At 40.6% G+C, this 26,531-nt stretch overlaps 1 protein-coding gene across 8 annotated transcripts in view; it reads left to right on the forward strand.

The window, feature by feature from the left end:
• Window positions 1-25,400, forward strand: part of LOC125887535 (kelch-like protein 25) — a 144,631-nt gene extending 119,231 nt beyond the window's left edge. For all 8 annotated transcript variants that reach the window (XM_049574446.1, XM_049574441.1, XM_049574444.1 and 5 more), the window contains 4 exons: window positions 1,075-1,180; window positions 1,441-1,584; window positions 2,512-2,929; window positions 19,652-25,400. In XM_049574446.1, coding sequence (XP_049430403.1) covers window positions 1,075-1,180; window positions 1,441-1,584; window positions 2,512-2,898 — 637 coding nt within the window. In that variant the 3' untranslated portion in view covers window positions 2,899-2,929; window positions 19,652-25,400. The remainder of the gene's footprint in view (window positions 1-1,074; window positions 1,181-1,440; window positions 1,585-2,511; window positions 2,930-19,651) is intronic.
• Window positions 25,401-26,531: the final 1,131 nt, after the last annotated feature.

A 26,531-nucleotide genomic window follows, 5' to 3' on the forward strand; every position in this document is an offset into this window, starting at 1 on the left:
CACACACACACACACACACACACACACACACACACACACACACACACACATTACAAATGTGTTGGGAGTCCACATGTGTTAAGGTTTGATTACAGAGGCTGTTTTAAAATTCCATGTGGTGTGCAGAAAAGAATCGACTACAGCGTTCAAATATTGAATGTCATATCAACGTTCAGATGAAGTCGTAGTATGACGTTCAGATGCACAACCTATTACGGAGGTCATGTAGACGTACAGATATGGTCCTGGACTGACTGACGCGATATGGACCTGATCTGGCGGTCCAGTCGACGTCAGATGTTTGCCAAATTTGGCATAAGAGGAAGTACTCCTCTTACTTCTACAAGACCGATAATGGTAAGGTTTGGTACCAAGAGTAAATTAAATGTGTACATGGACCTGCACTTGAATAGCACCTTTCTAGTCATCCAACCACTCAAAGTGCTTTTTACCCACACATTCATACACTGGTGGTTAAGGCTACCATACAAGCTGCCATCTGCTACTCAGTTTTTAAATACACTCACACAACAATGGAACAGCCATTGGATGTAATTTGGGGTTCAGTATCTTTGACATGTGGATCGGAGGAGCCGGGGATGGAACTGCTGATCTTTTGATTAGTGAACGACCCGCTCTACCTACTGAGCCACAGCCACCAACGTTCTTGTTGTCAAGCCATGTTTCGTGTGTTATTGGATTAATTTGATAATAATATGCTGAAACTTGTGATTACCCTTAGTAATTACTTGGGTTGGGGTTAGCCCCCACTTGATCACATATGTATCAGTTCATAGCTGGCCTGCTAAATATCTCTACTATAAAATGATTGTTGGCTGCAGTGCCACTTGAATGACCTTGCTTTGGCAGTGACTGCAATTTGTCTGGTTAGATGTGGTTTATCAAATCAATGACTACTTAAATATTTTGACCTGCTGCAGTCAGAGTAGTTCCTCAGTGACATCAGAGGTAGACCACACTCTACAATGTTTAATGAAAGATCCATATCAGCAAGCCCATATATTGTCTTAAGTATGCACACACATATTGTAATGTGGGTCTTTTCTTCTCCAGGTTTGGCCACGGTTCAGCTGAGTTGGAGAATAGCCTCTATGTTGTTGGAGGTCATACAGCTATAGCGGGAGTTTTCCCTGCGTCTCCATCTGTCTCCCTGAAACAGGTATTGACATCTTCATGATAATTGTCTCAGAATTAATGTTTTTTATGTATTAACATTATGAAACAAATTATTAACAAATGATGATTAACAAATATGAAAACCTAATTGTGTGTACATGTACACAAGTACATACAGGGTGTAATGTGAATGTTATGAGGTAAAATATCTGCTGGTCTGCCTTTGACTCAACTCTACGCCATATCTCTCTTTGAAATCAAAGATGACATGTATGTAAGTGTGACTATGTAATGTTGACCTAGGTTGAGCGGTATGACCCTCCCAGTAATAAATGGACTATGATGGCTCCCCTAAGAGATGGAGTCAGTAATGCAGCCGTGGTCAGTGCCAAACTCAAACTCTTTGTTTTTGGAGGGACCACCATACATAGAGACAAGGCCTCCAAGGTTGGTTGATTTCTATTTTTAACCTTCTTGACAATTACTGACAAGGCAGTTCTTTATATTCCACAATTCACTTTGTGAATTGACCGCACCACCATATTGAAAGTATAGCAAAATATTTTATTTTTTTCTGATTTACAGGTTACAATGAAGAACTTGCTGCCATAGAATGTTCTGTATACCACTTGTGAATGTGTTTGCATTGATTTTATAATGTAAGACATGTACAGAACAAAATAATAGGACTCATTAGCACAACCTATTCCATGATTGCCTGAAATGACCCTGCCTTAAAATGAGCGCCCCGTCTAAATGATCCATAGTGCATAGTCTAAAGTGCATGGCACAAGTGCATTTAGGGTTTGTCCAACTCCACTGTTGCTAGTTAAACAGCACATAATCAGCACAAAGTAAGGTGCTAGGGGCAAAGGAGTTGTATTTAGCCCCTAATTAAACATATGTGTGTTTTGGCCTTAACATGAATTCACTGCTTTTTACATGGTGAATTCAGCAAGTTACTGAATCGAGCAGCTGTCTGCTGAGAGTAAAGCAGTAAGAGCAGCAAAGTAGTTATAAAGTTGACAGAGGAAACAAAACTTAACTTTTAGCTTTGAAAATAATCAATGAAGCTTCATTGCTCCTTGTGTGTAAGTGTGCACAGTGTCTCTTAATGGGGAGTCTGACAGCAGCTCTGCTCTGATCTCTATACTCACATTTTACAGAATGCCATTCATATTTTCCTCAGTAATGATGGTCAGTCTGGAACTAGCAGTGGCAGTTGTGCTGCACTGTGCACCCCTTTGTCCCACTTTGCACTGGGAGTAAGACAGGACGTCAACACTACAATCAATTTTAGTGTTGCACCTGAACAAAATCAATGATTGCTCGGACTAACACCTGTCAAACGTCCTGTGTTTTCTAAATGTCTAGGTCCAATGCTATGACCCTGTGGGGAACCGCTGGAATATTGCAGCTGAGTGCCCCCAGCCTTGGCGCTACACAGCGGCTGCTGTCTTAGGGAGCCAGATCTTCATTATGGGTGGTGACACTGAATTCACTGCTGCCTCTGCTTATCGCTTTGACTGTGAAACCAATCAGTGGACTCGGGTGGGCGACATGACGTCCAAACGGATGAGTTGCCATGCCGTGGCCTCAGGAAATAAACTGTATGTGGTTGGAGGTTATTTTGGGACGCAGAGGTGTAAAACATTGGACTGTTATGACCCCACATCAGATAGTTGGAGCTCCATCACTACTGTGCCTTATTCACTGATCCCCACTGCCTTTGTCAGCACATGGAAGCACCTACCTGCCTAAACTGGGAGACACCAGGAGCCTGTAATTCCAGGTATATTCTTAACACTGACACAAACATATAGCCAGCTCGCTGAAGGTTCTGAGCAAACTCAGTGCAATTTTTGCCTTGCATTATTTGCAAGGCAAATTTCTTTTTTTTTTTTTTTTTGGTGGTTCGTGCTTATTCGCTTTAAAGAGCAAATTTACAGACGGTACAGACTTTAGATGTAGCTAGTTAAAGGTATACTTTGCTGTTTTTCCATGGGGGGGGGGAATATCACAGTCCTTTGTAAAGAAAGCTGGTTAAATACTATATTCTGAATGAAAGACATGTCATAAGTTCCTATTGTCTTTTACAAATTAAAAGAAATAAAAATACATTCAGCTCACTGTGAAGTCAAGTCACTTAGCCCACGAGATACTTTCCTTATAGCTGTATCATAAAAGGAAAAATAAGTCAACGACAGTGGGGTGTTTAAATTCATGTTCACATTATCTGTATTTTAAAAATCAAAAGTTCAGGTTCTTGAAATAATTACAAAGTTAGCTCGGGTCAGCAGTTCTCCCTCTCTGCTGAGCACAGCCTGAGACAAGCCCTGCTTTCCCTTTGTGAGTCGGTTAACGGTCTGCCAGAACTTTCTTGAGGCCAACCGAAAGTCCTTTTACAGAGTTTACAAATCATGATCAGTTTAAAATTACTAAGAATGAGCAGTTCTTATAATGAATTATTATTCAAAAATTTAGCACATAAATTTTTATCTTTTGCTTAATTGAATTTTGACTTAATATCCTGGTCTCCAGATCCCATGAGTCGCAGTCGGCATCTTTTCAGAGTAGAACAATTAATTATTAATGGAGTTTGGCCCTGCGTCTCCCCAAATGATATGCTGATGGTATTGTTTGCTCCCAGTGAACACGGCATTGGTAAAACTACCTAACTGATATATGTTGTGAAGAGTAGCTGCAATCCAGAAAATCCAAACACAAGTACAGAAGGAAATGACATAGAGGTAGAAGTACAGAAATCCACAGTCTTAATAAAAAACTTTTAGTTTGATTCAGATTACAGATTAATCTCTGACTTTCCTCTAAATTACACATACAGGCAGTCACCATTACTGTGGATTTTTTTCGCCTAATTAAATATAAAGTAGTATTTATTACAACATTCAGGCAAACAGTTGCAAATGGTCCTCCAAACTGGTTAGCCAGGGGCAGGGTTGTACAGTGTACAGTGGCAGGGTTGTACATATGTCCCACGCACTTAGCAAAAACTGGTCTGTGTCATGAAACACATTCCCACTGTAGCACCAGTGCTATACAGCATTGTGCTGCATGTGCCAGAGACAGAAGCGCTTTGTTTAAGGCGAGTGTGTGTGAGGTCAATCAGTCAAGCATTGCTATTCTGCTTGGTAGTTCACACTGTGTGACAGTGAGGTGGCACCTGGATGCGGACAACAATTTTGTCAACAAAAATGCAGCAGCACTGTGATGATACAGACATTTCATACACCAGACCTGTAACATTATATTACACTGGCCTGCCGATCCATCCATCCATCCATTTTCATCCGCTTATCTGGGGCCGGGTTGCAGGGGCAGCAGGCCAAGCAAAGCACCCCAGACATCCCTCTCCCCGGCAAAGTCTTCCAGCTCCTCCTGGGGGACCCCAAGGCGTTCCCAGGCCAGACGAGATATGTAATCCCTCCAGCGTGTTCTGAGTCTGCCCCGGGGCCTCCCGCCAGTGGGACGTGCCCGGGACACCTCCAGCGGAAGGTGCCCAGGAGGCATCCTAGTCAGATGCCTGAACCACCTCAACTGACCCCTTCCGACGCGACCTGCCGATGCACAATCAAACCACATTTCATCCATTCCACCGTCATTCTGTTTTTCCCTGTTTAGAGTCCAGTCTGTGATGTATTTCTCACCACCTTTACTTCCTGTGTCCGTTCTATGTGCATGAATATCAATACAAATACTAATAAATGAATAGCCTGGAGATAATCAAAACAAACCTGATGAAGCCATGGGTGGAATGCATTGTTTGTGACACTTCAAATGAAGACTTATTTAAAAGAAGAATAAGCAATTCAGCCCTCTTGTGTGTGGTGAATCTACAGCCCAATTCTAATCCGATCCCTTACAGACTCACTGACATGGTCGGCAGATCTGCAAATGGTAACAATATATATATATATACGATAGATATCACTATATCACTTACAACACTTTTGAAGCGAGTTTAGAAAAAACATGCATATGGTAAAAACACAGTAAATTCATTATTTCAAACGTACCTCTTACCCATTTTGCAATGCAAGTGCTTGGATAAGGATTGACTGATCAGGGAGTCTATCCCTCACACGCCTTGTGCGTGCTGACAATAACCGATAAATGATCACGCCCAGAGCCGCCAGTGTCAACAACATTTTGTAGAGAGGGGGATAAGCGCTGTCCCATTCCTGTTTATAGTATCCGGAGCCCTTTCAGACTCTCACACTCAATCACTTACAGTTGACGTCAGTTAAGTCAGTGAGGGTTCGGGGCTTGAGTCTTTAGGGGCCAGATTGGAATTGGGCCTACTTATTTACTATAATTTAAACAATGTCTACTTTTTTCAATCAATCAATCAATTTTATTTATAAAGCCCAATATCACAAATCACAATTTGCCTCACAGGGCTTTACAGCATACGACATCTCTCTGTCCTTATGACCCTCGCAGCGGATAAGGAAAAACTCCCCAAAAAAACCCCTTTAACGGGGGAAAAAAAAAACGGTAGAAACCTCAGGAAGAGCAACTGAGGAGGGATCCCTCTTCCAGGACGGACAGACGTGCAATAGATGTCATACAGAACAGATCAGCATAACAAATTAACAGTAATCCACATGACACAATGAGACACAGAGAGACAGAGAGAGAGAGAGAGAGATGCAGGTAATGACAGTAGCTTACAAAAACATTGTTGAAAGTAATAATATTATAGTTATAGTTCTGGCTACTGTGGTACAATATGTTGAAAGTATGTATTAATATCTGGCAGTATACATGTGTGACAATAGTCATATGTGTATAATAACAGTAGAAGTATGACTAATGACTAATGATGGCAGCAGCAGCAGGAGGCATCTGGCAGGACCACGGCAGCAGCACAACCACACACGTCACGCTGTCCAGGCACCGCTGCGATATGAGTTAATCTGAGAGACAGTGGAGCACAAAGGCTCTGGAGAAGAAGCCGAGTTAGTGACATCCAGAATGGCCGAGTTAGCAAATGCAGTAATAGGACGAGTCTGCTATGCTGACGTATTGCGGTAAGCGAGTTGTGTCCTGAGTTAGCAAGATGCAGAAATAGAATATGAGGGAGAGAGAGAGAGAGAGAGAGAGAGAGAGAGAAGGAGAGAAGGTGCCCGGTGTATGATAGGGGGGTCCTCCGGCAGACTAGGCCTAAGTCAGCCTAACTAGGGGCTGGTACAGGGCAAGCCTGAGCCAGCCCTAACTATAAGCTTTATCAAAGAGGAAAGTCTTAAGTCTAGTCTTAAATGTGGAGACGGTGTCTGCCTCCCGGACCGCAACAGAAAGATGATTCCACAGGAGAGGAGCCTGATAGCTGAAGGCTCTGGCTCCTGATCTACTTTTGGAGACTTTAGGGACCACAAGTAACCCTGCATTCTCAGAGCGCAGTGTTCTGGTGGGATAATATGACACTATGAGCTCTCTAAGATATGACGGAGCTTGACCATTTAGAGCTTTATAAGTTAACAGTAGGATTTTAAATTCAATTCTGGATTTTACAGGGAGCCAGTGCAGAGAAGCTAAAACAGGAGAAATATGATCACGTTTCTTAGTTCCTGTTAGTACACGTGCTGCTGCATTCTGAATTAGCTGGAGAGTTTTTAAGGACTTACTAGAGCTACCTGATAATAGAGAGTTACAGTAATCCAGCCTTGAGGTAACAAAAGCGTGGACCAATTTTTCTGCATCTTTTCAGGTCAGGATAGGCCTAATTTTCGCAATATTATACAGATGAAAAAATGCAGTCCGTGAGGTTTGTTTTAAATGAGAATTAAAAGACAACTCTTGATCGAATATCACTCCGAGGTTTCTTACGGTAGTGCTAGAGGCCAGAGCAATGCCATCTAGAGAAACTATGTCATCAGGTTTTTTTTAGTGCTAAATTCATTTGCAGATCATAGATCATAGAAGAAAACACTGAATTTGAATAGTTTAAACTGCAATAGACTTACCTGATACTTTTATACTTTTGCTACAATTTTGTGGCCTGTGCTATAACGTTTCAACCTCTGTTGCACCAGGGCTATGTGCAAAAAAAAGTTAATGTACAGCCCTGGCCAGGAGAAAGCTCGAGAAAAGGAGTTTTGTAACCAGTACTTGTGCAGGCAGCGTGCATCACAAACACCCTTAGTTCTCACCCTTACTTCTCATCCTTGCTGGCTGCAAATTGAATTTGTCCCCAAGCTTTTCTGTGTAATTTTCAGTCCAGGACAGCTGCAGTACAGCATACGCTCCCAGTCTGGAAGGCTGCTGGGCTCTGTTATGTAACATCTTTGCGGCCACCATACTGCTCTCATTTCATCTCTATTCATTAAATATAGGCTTACAACACTGCCATCTTCTTTAGTCTCGATTAACCAGAGCTAAAGAAGAAATCTAGCCCAAAATGCCCAGACCAGGCGATGCCCATGATGTAGAGTACTTCTGTGTTGATCTCATCAGTAAGCAGCACCAAACCACAGGCTACTTTTTGTGACCAGTAAGTTTTCAACAGTGAAATATTTCGAGATGACCTGTTTCGATAAGCAAGAACAAAGTGTTTCTGATTGGGTTTCAGTCTACTGAAATATTAGTTCAGAAATGGAACAAAGCTGTAGTACTGAACTCATAGCTAGTTTGATAGAGTAGAGAAATACATATTTTTAGTAGAGAGCAATGGCGGAAAGTAACGAAATACATTTACTTACACTGTAAAAAACAACCTATAGAATTTACCCAATAAACCTGAGGTAACAATTAGCACAAATTTTATTTGGGTAAATTTCATCCCTTTTTTGAGGTAAGAATAAACTCAACAGTTATGAAACACTAAAACAAATTAGGTAAAATCTACTTAACTTTTCTGAATACATTACACAACTAATTACCTATAAAAACTGAGTAATAATAACTCTTGATTGTTAGTAGGAAAATTTAATCTACCAAATAATAATTAGTAATAATTTTATTTTAATCAATATGATTAATTAACTATTACTTTTTCGGAGAAGGTCAGATTTACTTGAAAACTTATATTTAGATTCTGGAAATGGTGTTGAGGTCAGGTGAACAACTTTTTTTTAATCAATGAAATGATTCAAACCCTCTTCATGATGCACATTCAACAAAAACTAGTGTTTTAAACCCTTCAAATGAGGACTTGGAGGTTTTCTTCCCCACAAACACTTAACACAAGCCCTCATGCCATTAACCCTATGGGCCCTAGGCGTTTTGGGGGTATTTTTACTGCCTTTACTTTTAAGCTCATGTCACAATCATTATAAAGGCTACATACACATTTTATCAATATTTTTTCAGGGCAATGTGGGCTATCCAGATTTGCCATCATTTCATATTCTCCTATGTGCCTGTATTTTATATTAATTTTTATATCAATGAAAAAAACAAATCCATGTTACTAAATTCTTACATTTTTACATGTATCTCAGCATAGCAAGGTGGAAAATGACATATTCTGCCATATATGAAGAGAGGAGACTCTCTGGAATCTGGCAAGATAAATACCGTGATGGTGGGACATTCTGTCACTTCACAGCTATCCAAAACATGTGGTTTGTGCCAGACGGACATGATTGCCAGTATTTTGTCATTATTGCAAGAAATTCCATTGACTCATTCACAAGTCAAAAATGTGTTTTATCTGAAAGAAACATGTAATATTTACATCTAAGATAATAAAATAGTCAACCAAGTGCAATGATGTCCTCTTTGTTTGCAATAAACAAAGTTTGTTGTTGTTTTTCAGTTTCAGTTATATACTGGGGGGCATTTTGGGCATGGGGGGGGCACGTGTCCCCCTCAATGTATATGGTGACTACTGCCCTGTCAGCATGCATAATTAGGCAACAGTTGTCTGGGTGCACAGAGGTGAAGTGGCTGGTCTTGTCATACAAAGTTTGACGAGTGTCAACTGGACAATATGGAGTTATTTGCATCTTGAAAGCCGGACTACAAATGTGGATAGACGGGCAGAAACACACGCAGGCCTAAGACGTGGTAAGATACAATATTCCTCACTATATGAAGTGACTGATAACAAGATCTGTATAATGGATTGTAAAGAAATTCGTCAGGTTTTTATTTTGTAGACACTTGATCTGTGTGATGGGATGACAGCACAATGATATGTGTGGTATCACTGGAAAGCTCTGCTCCTGCACTTTCATGTGATATGTGTGGCATTTCTGTGCGAGCCTGCATTCGCGAGTAATCCATCCAAGAGTAATGTGTGTGCAAAGCTGTATGAAAGCTCTGTTATACATAGTTTTAGTGTAGATTTATCATTGTTTTTCGCTGTGAAAACATTGGACTATCGACAAGTCCTTGGTCTTGTCGGAAAGCTGCAATTCCACTGTTTCACGTGATATGCATCGCGGAGAAACTCAATAGAGAAGAACAGGTGTGAATTTGGACGCACTATGCGTCATTTGGGCCCATAGGGTTAACACCTTCACACCTTCTTATTTATCTGATCATTTTCAGTTTGTTCACGTTCATAATGAATCATCCTTATGTACTAAAGTTTGTTTTGGAGTTCCGCAAGGTTCTGTGCTCAGACCAATTCTATTTACTCTACATATGCTTCCTTTAGGTAACATCATTAGAAATCACTCTGCAAATTTCCATTGTTATGCGGATGATACTCAGTTGTATTTATCGACGAAGCCAGAAGAAAGCAATCAATTAACTAAACTTCATAATTGCCTTAAAGACATAAAAACCTGGATGAGCACCAATTTCCTGATGTTAAATTCAGACAAAACTGAAGTTATTGTTCTTGGCCCCAAACACCTCAGAATTCTTAGTCTGATGATATAGTTTCTCTGGATGGCATTGCTCTGGCATCTAGCACTACCATAAGAAACCTCGGAGTAACATTTGATCGAGAGTTGTCTTTTAATTCTCATTTAAAACAAACCTCACGGACTGCATTTTTTCATCTGTGTAATATTGCGAAAATTAGGCCTATCCTGACCTGAAAAGATGCAGAAAAATTGGTCCACGCTTTTGTTACCTCAAGGCTGGATTACTGTTACTCTCTATTATCAGGTAGCTCTAGTAAGTCCTTAAAAACTCTCCAGCTAATTCAGAATGCAGCAGCACGTGTACTAACAGGAACTAAGAAACGAGATCATCTTTCTCCTGTTTTAGCTTCTCTGCACTGGCTCCCTGTAAAATCCAGAATTGAATTTAAAATCCTACTGTTAACTTATAAAGCTCTAAATGGTCAAGCTCCGTCATATCTTAGAGAGCTCATAGTGTCATATTATCCCACCAGAACACTGCGCTCTGAGAATGCAGGGTTACTCGTGGTCCCTAAAGTCTCCAAAAGTAGATCAGGAGCCAGAGCCTTCAGCTATCAGGCTCCTCTCCTGTGGAATCATCTTTCTGTTGCGGTCCGGGAGGCAGACACCGTCTCCACATTTAAGACTAGACTTAAGACTTTCCTCTTTGATAAAGCTTATAGTTAGGGCTGGCTCAGGCTTGCCCTGTACCAGCCCCTAGTTAGGCTGACTTAGGCCTAGTCTGCCGGAGGACCCCCCTATCATACACCGGGCACCTTCTCTCCTTCTCTCTCTCTCTCTCTCTCTCTCTCTCTCTCTCTCTGTCTCGTATGCTATTACTGCATCTTGCTAACTCGGCCATTCTGGATGTCACTAACTCGGCTTCTTCTCCGGAGCCTTTGTGCTCCACTGTCTCTCAGATTAACTCGTATTACAGTGGTGCCTGGATAGTGTGACGTGTGTGGTTGTGCCGCTGCCGTGGTCCTGCCAGATGCCTCCTGCTGCTGCTGTTATCATTAGTCATACTTCTACTGTTATTATATACATATGATTCTTGTCACATATGAATACTATCAGATATTAATATATACTTTCAACATATTGTACCACAGTATCCAGAACTATAATTATAATAATAATTATTACTTTCATTAATATTGCTGTAAACTACTGTCATTACCGTCTGTCCTGCATCTCTCTCTGTCTCTGTCTCTGTCTCTCTCTGTTTCTGTCTCATTGTGTCATACGGATTACTGTTAATTTATTATGCTGATCTGTTCTGTACGACATCTATTGCACGTCTGTCCGTCCTGGAAGAGGGATCCCTCCTCAGTTGCTCTTCCTGAGGTTTCTACCGTTTTTTTTTTTTCCCGTTAAAGGGTTTTTTGGGGGGAGTTTTTCCTTATCCACTGTGAGGGTCCTAAGGACAGAGGGATGCCGTATGCTGTAAAGCCCTGTGAGGCAAATTGTGATTTGTGATATTGGGCTTTATAAATAAAATTGATTGATCTGCCCCGCACCACTTTTGCAGGCCTTCTTCCACTTCTTGTGCGCATGTCCGAATTTGCCCCTCACGTTTTTCCAATCTTTTTTTACTTTTTTGATGCCCTTTCCCATTGCCATCACTATCTCTTTCTACACATTTTCTACTGCTATTTTATTAGAGTGCAGGGCACTAGAACAGTCATACAAATGGGGGTGTGCCCATACAAGTTCGCACAGTTTTTCCTCCTCGCCCGCCATATTTCATACCTGCTTCTTCTGTGAATAACAGAAAGTGGTTAATTTCAAGTATGTGGCTTGCATTATCACCCCCGCAGGCAAGGCATGGTATTACACGCGTCGCGTATCAAAAAAATGGACTCAAGCACGTATAATGGCGGCCAGTGCATCTTGATGTGTCACAATACGTTAGCGTCTGCGTGCCTTTGCGGTGACTATGAAACGGCCCGTAAAGTCTCGGTGACGTCAGAGGGAATTTTGCCTGGCTGCTGTCACCCAATAGGGAGCAAGATTTTGAATTTTGGAAGTGATTTACACCTTTGACAGTTACTGGACCAATGGGGGCCTGGCGCGTTTCCTTTGTTCTCAGACTCACTGGTTTTGTGAAGGCCTCTCTATTGTTTAAAACACGTGGCTGAGGTCCCAACAGTGGAAACAGGGCTTTTGTGTCACAGGCATTTTCTTCAGACTTGAGATGTTAATGAGCTGAGCTGCAGTTTATCTGGCAGTATTGTAACAGAGCTCAGTACTGTTGCACATAGAGTGAACATCAAATTCATTTACAGTACTTACGAGCCCATCTAAATGATTGCGAGCCTTCAGAAATGTCAGTGGGATTTAAACACTTAAAGCCCCTACAAGGAACTTTCATTTTGAGTTGATTTTGGCGACCCTGTGGACAAAAGCCGTAGTGTTTTTGCCGGAATGAAGCCTACATTTCCCATGAGCTCTAGCGCGTATTGTCGCAAAGACGCTTACCTGGCTCGCGCATGTGTTTGTTTTGGGGATGAATGAAACATCAACACGGGAAAACTTTGCCCCCGCTCCTATCGGGGATCCCAGCTCCCCTCTGCCGCGCCCCAGCTCCACCTCTCCGGCGTAAGCGCCACCACCGCTGGGGTAAATGCAGTGGTCGGCTGGTAAGGCTGAAGACCTGTTTGCCTTGCCTCTTTATTTCTCTGCAATCGCTGGACCCTGTCGACACCTGGCTGGTACCTGTTGTCGGCCAGGACGAGGTGTTCCAACCCCGTGGCCCCTGCTCTCGTCGTCCCCGCTGGCGCGGGGTGAATCTGCGCAACCTGCGGCCTCTGTGTGTGGCTCCCCGGACAGCTAACGCTGTGGACCCGCCGGCTCCTGCCAGGATTGGGCAGGTAAATGCTAGATCGCTAGTGAATGACACGTTTATCCTGAAGGATTTCCTGACTTCCCGAGGACTGGATTTTCTCTGTGTGACTGAGACATGGCTAACTGTTGGTGAGTCCAGTGCTTTCACAGAACTTTTACCCGATGATTGCTGCAATTTTAACTCCCCGCGGATGTCGGGTCGAGGAGGAGGAATAGTGACTATTTATAAGAGTCACTATAAATGTAAGCAGCTAGGTAAGATGACGTGTGCTGTCTGAGTGCTGTAAATCGTTTCCTCCTGGAAGCGACCTGCGGCGGACCTGGAGGCAGTTTTCTAAAGGTATAGATATACACTATATAGAAATAGCTTATCTTCACACCGATGGTCTCATTTGCTGTTGTAGGTCACGCACAGACATCAGCAGAAACGAGAGACTTTTGCATATCCAGTTAAAAGTTCCTTGTAGCGGCTTTAACTGGTACCAGAATGACTCAAGATTTTTAAAATGTTCCATGGTAAAAAAAAATAAATAAATAAAAAGTCAGTGACAGCAGCAGTATTAGCATTAAGAAGCTATTCTTCTTTATACAAGAGCTGTCAGTGTTCACCCAGGCTGAAGATCACTCAGGGCTTGACGCTAACTTTTTTCCCAAGGAGCACATGTGCTCCTAAGTTGAAAAAGTAAGGAGCGCACAAAGAACTTTAGGGGCAAATTGTAAATTGATCAAATAATGTGTTTTCCGTAATAAACGTGATGCAAATAGACATTTACAAGCAAAATTATTCATTGAATTTATATCCAAAATGTACAGAAAGGTAAAATCATCAAGTTTTGAAATAGTATTGCAATTTAATTTTGTCTTTCATGTTCATCTTATATATATTATCTTTGCAATATGATTATCTTATATAATGTTATTACTATCCTAAAACATTCTCCAGGTCCTCTGAAACTCTGCAGGACTTAATTCCACCCTGCCCAGCAGCGGTACCGTGGCAAACGGTCCCTAACTGCAGGGGAGAATGGAGCAGGCTTCCCCGGAGATCTGCCGCTTTTCCCGGTCCCTCTTCTCCGCCACACTTTGACTTATTCCCACCCAGCCGACAGCCTGGCCGTGGAGAACAGTCCCTAACTGCATAAATAAGTGATTAACATAAATAAAATTAAAATCAACCATCCACCCTCCTCCCCTGACAAGTAAAGAACAGTCCCTTCATAAGTAAAGAACAGTCCCTAAAATGCGGTGAGGTTCGTGGGCCGTTACCTGCATCAAAGAGGGAAATGTGAACGGCTAGTTTCTTCTCTGACACGCCACATACCTGTGTGCCTCCACGGCTCGGTTACCAGGTACTACTGGGCAGTCATGACACCAACGAAAGAGGAAATTAGGCTACTGGACCTGGAGTCGGACTTCTCTGTCGCCGGTAAGCCGTTATCTTGCGCCGCAGAGCACTATGAGCCTCCACCGTATTCCTGTCTGTGACCCCCCCATTCAACCCACAACCACCAGGATTCGCCTGACAAGGTGATAATAGGGGCGCCCAGCGCCCACTCCACTAACTTAACGTGGAAATGAGCGGTAGTCTAGAAAACTGGTGAGTTTTTTTTTTGTTTGTTTGTTTGTTTGTTTGTTTTTGGAGGGCGCCCTCACATAGATTGCGCCCTGGGCATTCGCCCACATTGCCCATAGCAAAAACCGTCCCTGCCTCCTCCAAACTTTGACTTATTTCCACCCTGCCGACAGTGGGACTTGTATTCATTGTGCCGACAGTGGCTTGGGAAACCGCCCATAACCGTGTCACATGGGGAAGGGGGAAGAGGGAAGAGGGAAGGCGGCTGGAGTTCCTCCAACATTTGCAGTTAGAGTATCATATTTTTTTATTGACAAAAATATAGGCTGCTTCGGCTGATTTTTTTATGCGCTCATGTGCCCCTAAATATTTTTTACATTTCGCACACACCTATTTTTAGTCGCAAATGCGAGTGAAACGCTCGCACTGTCGAGCCCTGTCACTCCTCATGATGATTGCTTGAAGTATCCCTGCACAAACACTCACATAATCCTAGTCCTCTGTTGTCCAGCTCGACAGCTCATATTTTTACTGCTCCTGCTCTCAAAGCTGCTTTTTGTTTGGTGTCACAATATTCAGCAGAACAGAGCCAATTTGAATGTAGAGCTCTTTTTTATGTTAATGCATGACAGTAGATTAGTACATGTAGCCAAGTGAAGTGTGCTGAGGCATCCTTCTCCCCGCTTCACACACAAAGTATAAGCTATGTGAAAGTGAGCTAAACATCAGTGGTTGCTGCTTACGTTGCTCATGTTTATTCTGCAAACTTTGAGTTTGTGGTTTGTCAGTGTCTGTGTGTCCATGATGTGCGTTAGTGTGCACGTCCATGACTGTATGAGATATTATAGGGATTAAGCTGGCTAAGAACATGTCAAGATTATATTACTGAGAGAGACAATCCTATAAATACTTTGCTGAAGTGTCAGCCAGTGAGGAGGAGGAGGTGAAAGAGGACATCAGGGAGGACACAGTTCAGAGTTAATTGAGGAAATTATGAAATAAGTCTACATTCTGCATGGTCCCAGTGTGTTAGCAGAAAAAACACACGTAGATTTAGATATTAAATCTGTACACTATATTGAAAGTTTGTTTTCCAACTTACATTTCCATCCTCTGTCCTGCATACAAGATGCCACAGCGCCTAAAAAAACATATAGCAGGTTCGAACTGGACACGGTGTCGTGCCAAGGTATTTATCTCCGACAGGAAGTGTATCCCCTGGCCGCGGGGGTGTGCATGCATTCAGCAGAGATGGAGCCACATTACTGCTTTCATTTTTTCCGTTTGATTTCATCTAAATAAATGAAAACTACCAACATTTGCATTGTTTGATTCATCATTTTAGTGTTGTGATTTTATCAACAAGGTTTTGCAAAGTAACACATGGCTCATCCATCAAAACAAATGCCTTTATTCTTCTGCATGTGTTAACGTCGTATTACACACTGTACTGAACTGAAAAACCACGGCAACCTTGTATTCTTCTGTAGCCTATGTGTTAACATCGTATTACACACTGTGCTGAACTGAAAAACCAAGGCAACCTTGTCTTTTTCCTCCTATTAATTGACATATAATGCGTATAATGTAATTCACGATTTTGTAAATGATTTATTGAATTAAATAACTTTGATATTAAAAATGATCACTGTAATTGTTTGCTGGCCTCAAGTAGGTCTACATCTATTTCACTCGAAATGTAACTTACTGTAATGCAAATATGAAGCCTAATCAAGTGTTTTATTTTCTGTGTACTTCAGATCGTAATCGATAACCTTAGTGCATATGAACAACTTTCCTCTTTTCTAGGCACAGTTACAGGGGGGAAACAGATTATTTCAGACTGTTTTTCTACCTGCCAGAATCTGTATCCCCTCCTATAATGCACAGATGAAGCCTAATCATCAAGTGTTTTATTTTCTGTGTACTTCAGATCATAATCAATAACCTCAGTGCTGAGGTTGCTGGGAGTGCTGAGAATTGGGGTTATATAATGCCTAGTTGTACTTCCGAGAATATTTTGGTGATAGCATCACAAAAGTGCTTCAGATCATAATCAATAACCTCAGTACTAGAGCACTGAGGTTATTGATTATGATCTGAAGCCTAATCATCAAGTGTTTTATTTTCTGTGTACTTCAGATCATAATCAATAACCTCAGTGCTCTAGTACTCTACCTGGACACGCGATTCCTTCGTAGTTAATTATGCCAATTAACTGAGGTCAGGGGTGATTTATTTCGTGAAGAGTATAGGCTACTTGTTGAAAGTTGTTCATATGCACTAAGGTTATTGATTATGATCTGATGTACACAGAAAATAAAACACTTGATGATTGGGCTTCATCTGTGCGTTACAGTAACGTTACATTTCGAGTGAAATAGATGTAGACCTACTTGAGGCCAGCAAACAATTACAGTGATCTTGATTTTTAATATCAAAGTTATTTAATTCAATAAATCATTTACAAAATCATGAATTACATTATATGCATTATATGTCAATTAATAGGAGGAAAAAGACAAGGTTGCCTTGGTTTTTCAGTTCAGCACAGCGTGTAATACGACGTTAACACGTAGGCTACAGAAGAATACAAGGTTGCCATGGTTTTTCAGTTCAGTACAGTGTGTAATACGACGTTAACATGTGCAGAAGAATAAAGGCATTTGTTCTGATGGATGAGCCATGTGTTACTTTGCAAAACCTCGTTGATAAAATCACGACACTAAAATGATGAATCAAACAATGCAAATGTTGGTAGTTTTCATTTATTTAGGTGAAATCAAACGCAGTAACGTGGCTCCATCTCCGCTGAATGCATGCGCGCTCCCGCGGCCAGGGGATACACTTCCTGTTGGGGATAAGTACCTTGGCACAACAACTGAAATGCTGCAAAGTATGTCAATTTTCTGTAGCACTGCCAACTTCCTTGCGGCTCCCATTTTAACCAGTTGAGCTGGTCAGTCAGGATGCCTGGGCACACAATCTGCAGCAATAATTTCCTCACAGTCTATATACATTACAGTCTACCATGATTTGTGTGTATAATAATAATAATAATAATAATGATGATAATAATATAAAGGATATGTTTGATATGAATAATATGAAGGATATGTTAGATATGATGGAAATGTTCTGATTCTGATAAATGATCAAATATGCATCCAGTGCATCCACACATCAAAACAGCGAGCAAGAGAGATGAGATGAGAGAAACACACACACATACACACAAGTGGACAAAGACAGAGCATGAGACTAGAACAGAGCAGAGGAGCAGAATTGATCACTCAGAGGGAATGTGTTTCTGGTATGAACGGCTAGGCAACTGCTGACAGGCGGCTGCATGACAACTGATGTATCTGGGTGCTTCCATTTCCAATGTGAACATGATGTAATGGGGTTTTCGTTGTTGTTGTTGTTGTTGTTGTTTAAAGAAAGACCAGCATATTTTAATCAGTCACCGTACACTCAAATGAAGTATTTTTAAGAGGAAACACAATTCAAAATACATCACCCTAAGTTCTGTCTTTTTATATAGTTGAGATCAGGTCAGCTAATTATAGGGACTTAGTGTTAGGATTTTATTCATACAACTACTCCTAATAATTTTAGCCGCAAGCGACAGTTACGGGGTTCAAGCTAGAAAGCTGGGTAAGATCAAGACCTTTGACAGTTTAGGACACCTGTGTCGAAAAGATAAACATAAAGATAAACAACAGGTTTTATGACAATCAGACAGATGCTCACTCATTTATGTCCAAATCTCTACCGGGCCATTCTCTTCTTTGGAAACTGTGTCGCCTCCTGTTGGTCAACTGCAGGAACACTTTGGGGACATGCCTTAATGGCTTAGTTAAAAACATCCACTGAGTTTGTTGATGTTCGAACAAACCCTCATTGATTTATGGCCAAATTTTGCTAAAGGTAATTGCACTTGTTTGGAACAGGGGGTGCCCCCTATCGACCGCTTTCAAGATCATTTAAGACACGTGGTTCATGGTTATTATTTTACATACCCTTCAAGTTTTGTAATGACTGGACAATCAATTTCTGATTTATGGTCTGATTTGTATTATCCCACACCCATTTTTTTGCATCTGTGATGGTTCTTGAGGTTTTTGTAGAATCCATTCACCCGAACATGTATGTCGAATTTCAAGCCAATCTGACATACAGTGATGGTTGTCTTTCAAAGCAAAATTTCTTCAACCTTAATTATAGCGCCCCCATCTGGCCTATTGGCATTGTATTTCTTGAGCACCATTCGCACACAACTTCCAGTTATGGGTGAAAACTTCATGTCTCTGTGATGTACCATCTCACAGGAATCTGCAAAAAAAAAAAAAAAAAAAAAATCCCTAAATAATGATAGTAAAACTGGACAAAAACAATAGGGTTTCAGCCCTTCAGGCTTGAACCCCTAATAAAACAGGATATAAACAATAAGGTTTCAGCTCTTCAGGCTTGAACCCCTAATTATAAAACAGGACTAAAACAATAGGGTTTCAGCCCTTCGGGCTTGAACCCCTAAAAATCAGTAGAATGGGAAAGAATGTCATTTTCAAAACTTCAACAATTAGAGTCCTCAGCTCCCAAAGACTTACTGAGTATGTTTATAAAAAAGGTGACTTCACACAGTGGTAAACATGCTCAAATATAGAATGAGTGTATTTAAAAAAACAAAAGAAAGTTCATCAGCTTGAGCATTAAATATTTTGTCTTTGTACTCAATTAAATATAGATTTTAAAAAAAAAGGATTTGTAAATCATTGTGTTCTCTTTTTTTAACATTTTATTCAGCATCCCAACTTTTGGGGAATTGGGGTTATATAATGCCTAGTTGTACTTCCGAGAATATTTTGGTGATAGCATCACAAAAGTGCTGTAATCAGTAACACATTACTCAGTAACACATTTACAGAAAGTACTATTAGAAAGTAACTTATTACTTTCAAATGAAGGTAACCAGTAGTGTGTAATGTATTACATTTTGAAAGTAGCACTGCTGATGACACAGCTGTATGTTCACCTTAAAACCAGTGAGACTTAGTTGGAACAAACTTAAGGACATCAGGAAGTCAGACCACAACAGTTGCTGTGGTTGTTGCAGTGCTGATTTATCAGACAGTCTAAAACTGCTTAGGATAGATATAAACAGAGATATGTCATTTTTTTCCAACCAGTGGACTGATGATCAGCATGTTCTTTCACTGTGGACAGTCCTAATCTTTCTCTCTTGTCTCCCTCCTGTCTTCCTGTCTCTTTTCAGGTGTCAATGTCCACTGAGAAAGGACTCAGACTGGAGGAGAACTTCGGAGACTCCACTCTGTACTCAGCAGCTGGCTTAGGCTGTAGCTCCACACAGGGTCCTGTGGAATTCTTGAATTCTTAAAAAAACAAGTTGCACCTAAGTCCTTAGAGGTGTGGTTAACAAGCAGACAGTACAGCAGACAGGTCTTAACACACAAAGAGAGAATTACTCTGCATATGACGCTTCCTAAATAATGTGATACTCCTATATCTGGCACTTTGATGAATCTGACCGCTGGATATCCACTTTTTTGACTGAAGGAGTCACTGATTGACTCATACAAAACTATAAGTGTTTTTTTTTTGTTTTGTTTTTGTTTTTTGTTTTGTTTGGTTTTGTTTTTTCTTGGGGGGTCATGGTGGTGGTTTCCCTTAAAGATTCACAACATAAAGTTAGCCTTTATTCAAATGATATATTATTTTTACAAGACTCCTGTGTGTCATCACAAGAAACGTTCAGTCTCATTTGCAGAATCTCCATGATCTCAAACTATACAAGAACTAGTATAAACAAAAGTCAGACTTACCTTTCTTTAGATTTACAGTGTACAACAAGAGAATTTTTGGCTTCTCAGCATTTGCTTGGAAACATTTTTAAATTTGGGATGTGTAAATTAACTATTTTTAATTGAATACTGAATGTTATTTATAGTTCCAGGTTTTATTTGTCTGGTGTTGCCATTGCATAGCTCTGCTGTCACAACAGAAATGTACAAAAAAATATATTGTTGACAGAATAACAGCTGTATACACTGATCACCCAAAACATTCCAACCACTAACAGCTGATGTGAGTAACATTGATCATCTTGTTACAATCCAATGTTCTGCTGGTAAACCTTTGGTCCTGGTATTCATGTGGATGCTACTCGACATGCTTCACCTACCCAAACACAGTTGCAGACTAAGTACACCCCCTAACGTTACTCCCTGGAGGTGGGGGTGGTTCTTAGTCAGCAGTGGTGTTCAGGTGGGGGTAGCACGTCAAGTGGCATCCACATAAATGCCTGGCCAAATGGTTTCCCTGCAGAACATTATTGTAACAAGATGATCAATGTTATTCTTATTACCTGTCAGTATTTTTTATGTGTGTATAGAGCTTGAAAAACACAGTAATGAAAAAGATGTGATCGTGTTAAACCTAAACATGAATACAAATGTGTGCTGATTGAGTTACTTTGACCAAAAGGTGATTCATTACAAATACTCCTTACTCTGCTCACTTTATGGGGTGTGTGAATTGACTTTCTAAAGTCAAAACAGTTCAGTTCAGTTCAGTTCAGTTCAGAAAACTTTATTTATCCCATGTGGGCAATTCAGTTTACAGCTCCCAGTTCAATAAATAAAAGCACAAACAAATACAACAGTCATTCATTAGACATACAACTTTTATCACTCAACTCTCAATTGTCAGTGGATCAGTTGAACTAATGGTTTCCCAGCAGTGATACCTTGTACATGTGCAAATATGCGTACATAAGTATTCGATCAATAAAAAAGAATGAATAAATGGGATAGAGAGTAAATAAATAAAGTAACAAAGCACAAACCTACTCATTAAAATTGGCATTCATCAGCCTGATAACTGAAGGGATAAAAGAGTTTGAGTAGCGATTTGTCTTCCTCGGGGGTGCATAGTAGCACCGCCCTGAGAGCATTAAATTAAATCTACTGGGCAGTCCTTAAACTGGCCATTGTTGTGTGGTTCAGAGTGACATGACATGAGCAGCATGTCAGACGGACTGTCATTCATTTATTCACTGCTTAGTACAGGAAATTCTGTAGAGCAAAATATGTAGTGTTAGGTCAATGGAGTCCACTAAACTAAACATTCAGACAACGCTACAAGACAGCAAACACACTATGTAGTAGGGCTGCCCTATATCAGGAAAACATGCAATATGCAATTACATCGTTGAATATTGCAATGACAATATGACTCACAACAAATAAACAGATTTCAAATATGTCTTTCTGCTTTAGGTTGGAGCGGCTAATATCAATCTCAGACAATGAATAGTCAGTGCACACTGAATAAAAAAAAATAAAATGCAGTGATATTGATAGATTTCAATGTTGTGAATGGGTTCCCAATAAAATTTGTGTTTTTATACAAACTGTAGTGTTAAACTGGAGTTTGATGTTGAAGTTGAATAAAATCCCAAATATAATAACTTTATGTAAATAAACACAGACTGTATATGTATCTGTATATACAGTCTATGAGCAAAACATTATACAAATGTCACATAATGAGCTAAGAGCACCAAAATCATCTACCCAGTATAAGGCGTATAACGTGAGTTTCTATGTTTTCTTTTCACTTACTGAGACGTTGAACAAAACCGTAAACTACAACAGAATTGGTCTTGCACGAGATGTAAGATTTATACAGTATGAAAATGGTAGCCGCCACTGAAAATCTTTTTTTCAACAGCATGTGCTCCCTGGAATGTAAAACATCATCGGGTCATCATCAATATTAGTCAATACAATATTGATAAGTAGCACAACCACATTATCATAATGTAGCATTATCAGGGAAAAACTAGCATCCCCTGGACGGTAAAATAACATCGTCACTGACATGGGTGATTACGGGATTTGCTGTCACAGCAGACATAGGATAACAGGAATGTCTGTAGTAATATCCTACATATCCGTGAATTTGGGTGTATTTTATGAACCTTAAAATACACGGTTATTATCTAGCAGTGGTCCCGGGAACCTCTGTGCTGCTTCGCTGTCATTACAAGGAAACCACGGTGCACCGAGCCTCAGAGAGCCGGGGATGACAGGTGAGCAGGTAGACAGTTGTCAGATTTGTGCAGAGCAAAAGAACAAATGCACTGACACATCATGGACAGTATGATGATAACATCCAAAACACAAGTGACATGAGAAATACTTTCAAATCTAGTAAAGTCACCCAATGCCACTGTTTCAACACAACATACAGCATGTGAATATATGGCATGTGTAAATCTACTGTTAATTACAATACCTTTATCGGGTTTATTGATAATCACGATGAAGGAAAACTTTAATAATATTGTGCAGCCCTACTATGTATTAGGCCACAAGTGAACATTTCTGATCAACAGTGATGTTAAACATGTCAGCTGTTTGTCAGACTGTAGGCAAGCAAACATTTTGAAAACACGAACTCAGCACATTTCAGAGAAATTAAAAAAATGAACATGTCCTCAATACTGATAAAAGTCTTAACCTGAAGGATGCATTAAATAGAAGACAGCTTGTTTGTCCTGTCACACCTGTAAAAATGAGTAATACTGAAAGTGTGACTGAAGAACAAATGTTTGCTCTTTCATTTAAATTGAACTCAAATGACCAAAGTTTGCTCTGGGTCAGTTGGATCTCATGCCCTAAGTCAGTGTTTGACTCTGTCAGCTAAAGTGCCAATACAGAAACCACATTGTATTTAATCAAGAGTATGATGAATCCTACTTAAAACCATAGTGTTCATATAGTCTTTTCACTTAATGTCTTTCTTTTGAGTGATGATGCTGCATTCAGTACAGGGCCAAATAACTCTCTTGTGAGGACACGATAACAGATGTCCGTGCCCAAAAACCTTTTAAATGACAGACAATTACTTATGCCTTTACCGAGGGTCAGAGAGACCTTTGCTGAGCTCCAAAACATTTTCCAGTCATTTCTTTAAATGCTTTTATGTCCCAAAATGATGTAAAAGTACAGGAAACACATTTGTTAGCATGATCTATTGATTTAATTAAAATGCACATTTGACTGTCTGACATCTCAATTTGCACATGTACTCCTTTGTATTTCCAGTAGCATGTTTCAGTGTTGAAGGAACATGTGGGAGTAAAATAGCAACACTAGAGTTGTGGCACTGGGATGTTGGTGACACATCAGTTATACGGAACATCTTTGATTTCAGACATCAAACTATTTCTGTTTTTAGTAGGACACATATGAGAAGCACACAACAGCCTCATGTACAGTGTCCTACAGACACCACCCCTATCCCATAAGCTGTTTCAATATACTGAGCAAAAAATTAAAAGTAACAGTTTTCCTTTTGTTCCCATTTTTTCACAGGTTTAAGTTAAAGATCAAAGACTTTTTCATGTGCTCAGTGGATATATTTCTCTCAAATTTTGTTCATAAATTTGTTAAAATCAATGTAAGTGAGCACTTTTCCTTTTCTAAAATAATCAATCCACCTGACAGTTATGTCATATCAAGATACTGATTAAACAGCATCATTAGTACACAGGTGTGCCTCAGGATGGTCACAATAAAAGGACGCTCAAAAATGTACAGTTTGATCACACAACATGATGCCACAAATGCCACAAGTTTTGATGGAGCGTGCCATTGGCACACTGACTGCAGGAATGTCCACCAGAGCTGTTGCCTGCGAACTGAATGTTCATTTCACTGCCACAAGTTGTCTCCAATGATGTTTCCCTAAATGTGGCAGTACATCCATCCAACCAGCCATGCAATTGCACAGGTTAGTTACAATATCAAACTGCTGTCAGGTCAAGACCCTGGTGAGGATGATGAGCATGCAGATGGGCTTCCCTGAGATGGTTTTTGATGGTTTGTGCAGACATTCTTCAGTTGTGCAAACAAATTGTTGCTTCAGCTGTTTGGGTGGCTGCTCTCAGATAATCTTGCAGGTGAAGACATATGGAGGTCTTGAGCTAGTGTGGTTACATGTGGTCTGTGAGTGTAAGGTTGTGTTTGGATGATCAATTTACTATCATATGCCATCTCCAATGCAGTTACCCTGAATTTGGCAGTACATCCAAGCAGCTTTACAACCTAAGACACACAAGCTAAGGACCTCCACATTTAGCATCTTTACCTGTAAGATAGTGTGAGAGCAGCCACCTGAACAGCTGAAGCAACAAATGGTTAACACAACAGATAAATTTAGCTCAAACTGTCAGAACCCATTTCAGGAAAGCTCATCTGCATGCTCATCATCCTCACCTGGGTCTTGATCTGACAGCAGTTAGTCATTGTAACTGACTTGTGTGATTGTGAGGCTGGTTTGATGTTCTGCCAAACTCAGGGAAATGACACTGGAGCTGGTGAAATGAGCATAAAGATTAGGGGCAAAAGTTCTGGTGAACATTCCTGCAGTCAGCAGGCCAACTGCAGGCTCCATCAAAACTTGGAACATCTGTGCCTATTGTGTTGTGTGATCAAACTTAGAGTGTCTTTTTTCCCCTGTAACACCTGTGCACTTCTGATATTTATCAATGCAGTCATTAGTTGTCAGGTGCAAACTATTTTCTACATGCTGGAAATTACACCAGCTGACAAAACAGACAAAAAAAATGGCACAAATATTCTAGCAGGATTTTTGCAGGACACAGATGCATCATGGCAGAGAGGCTGGCTGGTGTTGTAAGTCCTGTGCACCCTGTCCAACTGTTAATAAAGCTGCCATGAGGAGACTGCAAACTGGTGGACTGTATAAATCTCTGACTTTAACTTGCCTCAAGTTAAATTAGTCTCTGCAGTTGGATTTCAGGAAGATGTTCCAAAATACTTTTAATCTGTTCTTTAGAGTTTGAAGAAGTGAGAAGGGATGTGTTTTTGAAAGAACTGAGGATTTTTTTAAATGATTTTGAAAAACTAAAGACAATTTTGTGAGAATAAAAAAGTTTGATATTGTGTGTTTTTATTGGTGAAAATAAACACTTTTTAAACTGCATGTCTCTTCAGTGTAAAGAGGATGATGAAAGTATTTGCTACTTTAGGTTGGACAACATTTATTTATTTGTGTCTTTTTAAACACATCAGTGTTCAATCAAAGGAAGAAACATTTAAAAAAAAAATTACTGCAGCAAATTAAAAACAGCATCCTAAAGTTACCTCAGAGGAACTCTCTATTATGGACCACAAGAGGAGAAACAACAGCCTGTTACTGTTGTCAGGAATCTGCTATCTGTTTCCATCAGTGGCTTTCTGCTTCAATTGTTCTTTTTTTCTGACTTGAACCAAACAGCCAATTAAATACTTAGAAATGCCTGTGAGATCTTTTTAACTCATTACAGCAGTCAAAGGAAACTGACTGCTGTAATGAGTAATGATGACTTGGTGGTAGTGAAACTAAACTACTGCTACTTTTGATGCTGAAAACGTTTCACTGTTTTTTGAGTTTCGTCCAGCAGGAATAAGTTATGAACAAAATATTTGCATATCACTTTGAGCTGATATGGTGAACTTGTTAGCAAACAATTTGTTTTTTGTTTTTTAAATAGCTTAGTGCCAGCGATAGCAGTGGCTGGAGGCATTATGTTTTTGGGTTTCCTGCCCTCACGTATGGATGTACGTTCATCCCATCCTTGTGAACACAATGGCCTCTAGTTTCACAGACCGGGCGAGGCACAGCGCACCTGCGCTTCGCCAACTGGGTGTGGCCAGGCGGATTTTGCAAGTTTGGCACACTGTGCGCCCTGGTGCAGCTACTCCTCTTTCCCACCTCCGTCCCTTCTACCTGCGCAAGTCGGAAAGAGGGAGGAGAGAAGGCATGGAGTGGGTTTTACACAGTTGATTCACATCACACCAATCTGGTTTTCTGATGGTTTCCTTTGCCGACGTGCTGACGTATTGCGGTAAGCGAGTTGTGTCATTTCTGGTGTTTCTGTGACAGCGTCTCTGTACTGCTCTGGTGAATTCTACTAGCTACATTAGCTTTCCAGTTAGCGATGGCTTCTCCCTCTGCTCTTTCTTCCTCTGTGTGCCAAATGTTCAGTTATGCCCTCTGGTTATTGGCAGCTCTATTCTGAGAAACGTGAAGTTAGCAACACCAGCAGCCGTAGTCAAATGTAT

Source organism: Epinephelus fuscoguttatus, linkage group LG4 (genome assembly GCF_011397635.1).
Source record: "Epinephelus fuscoguttatus linkage group LG4, E.fuscoguttatus.final_Chr_v1".
Classification (NCBI taxonomy): Eukaryota; Metazoa; Chordata; class Actinopteri; order Perciformes; family Serranidae; genus Epinephelus; species Epinephelus fuscoguttatus.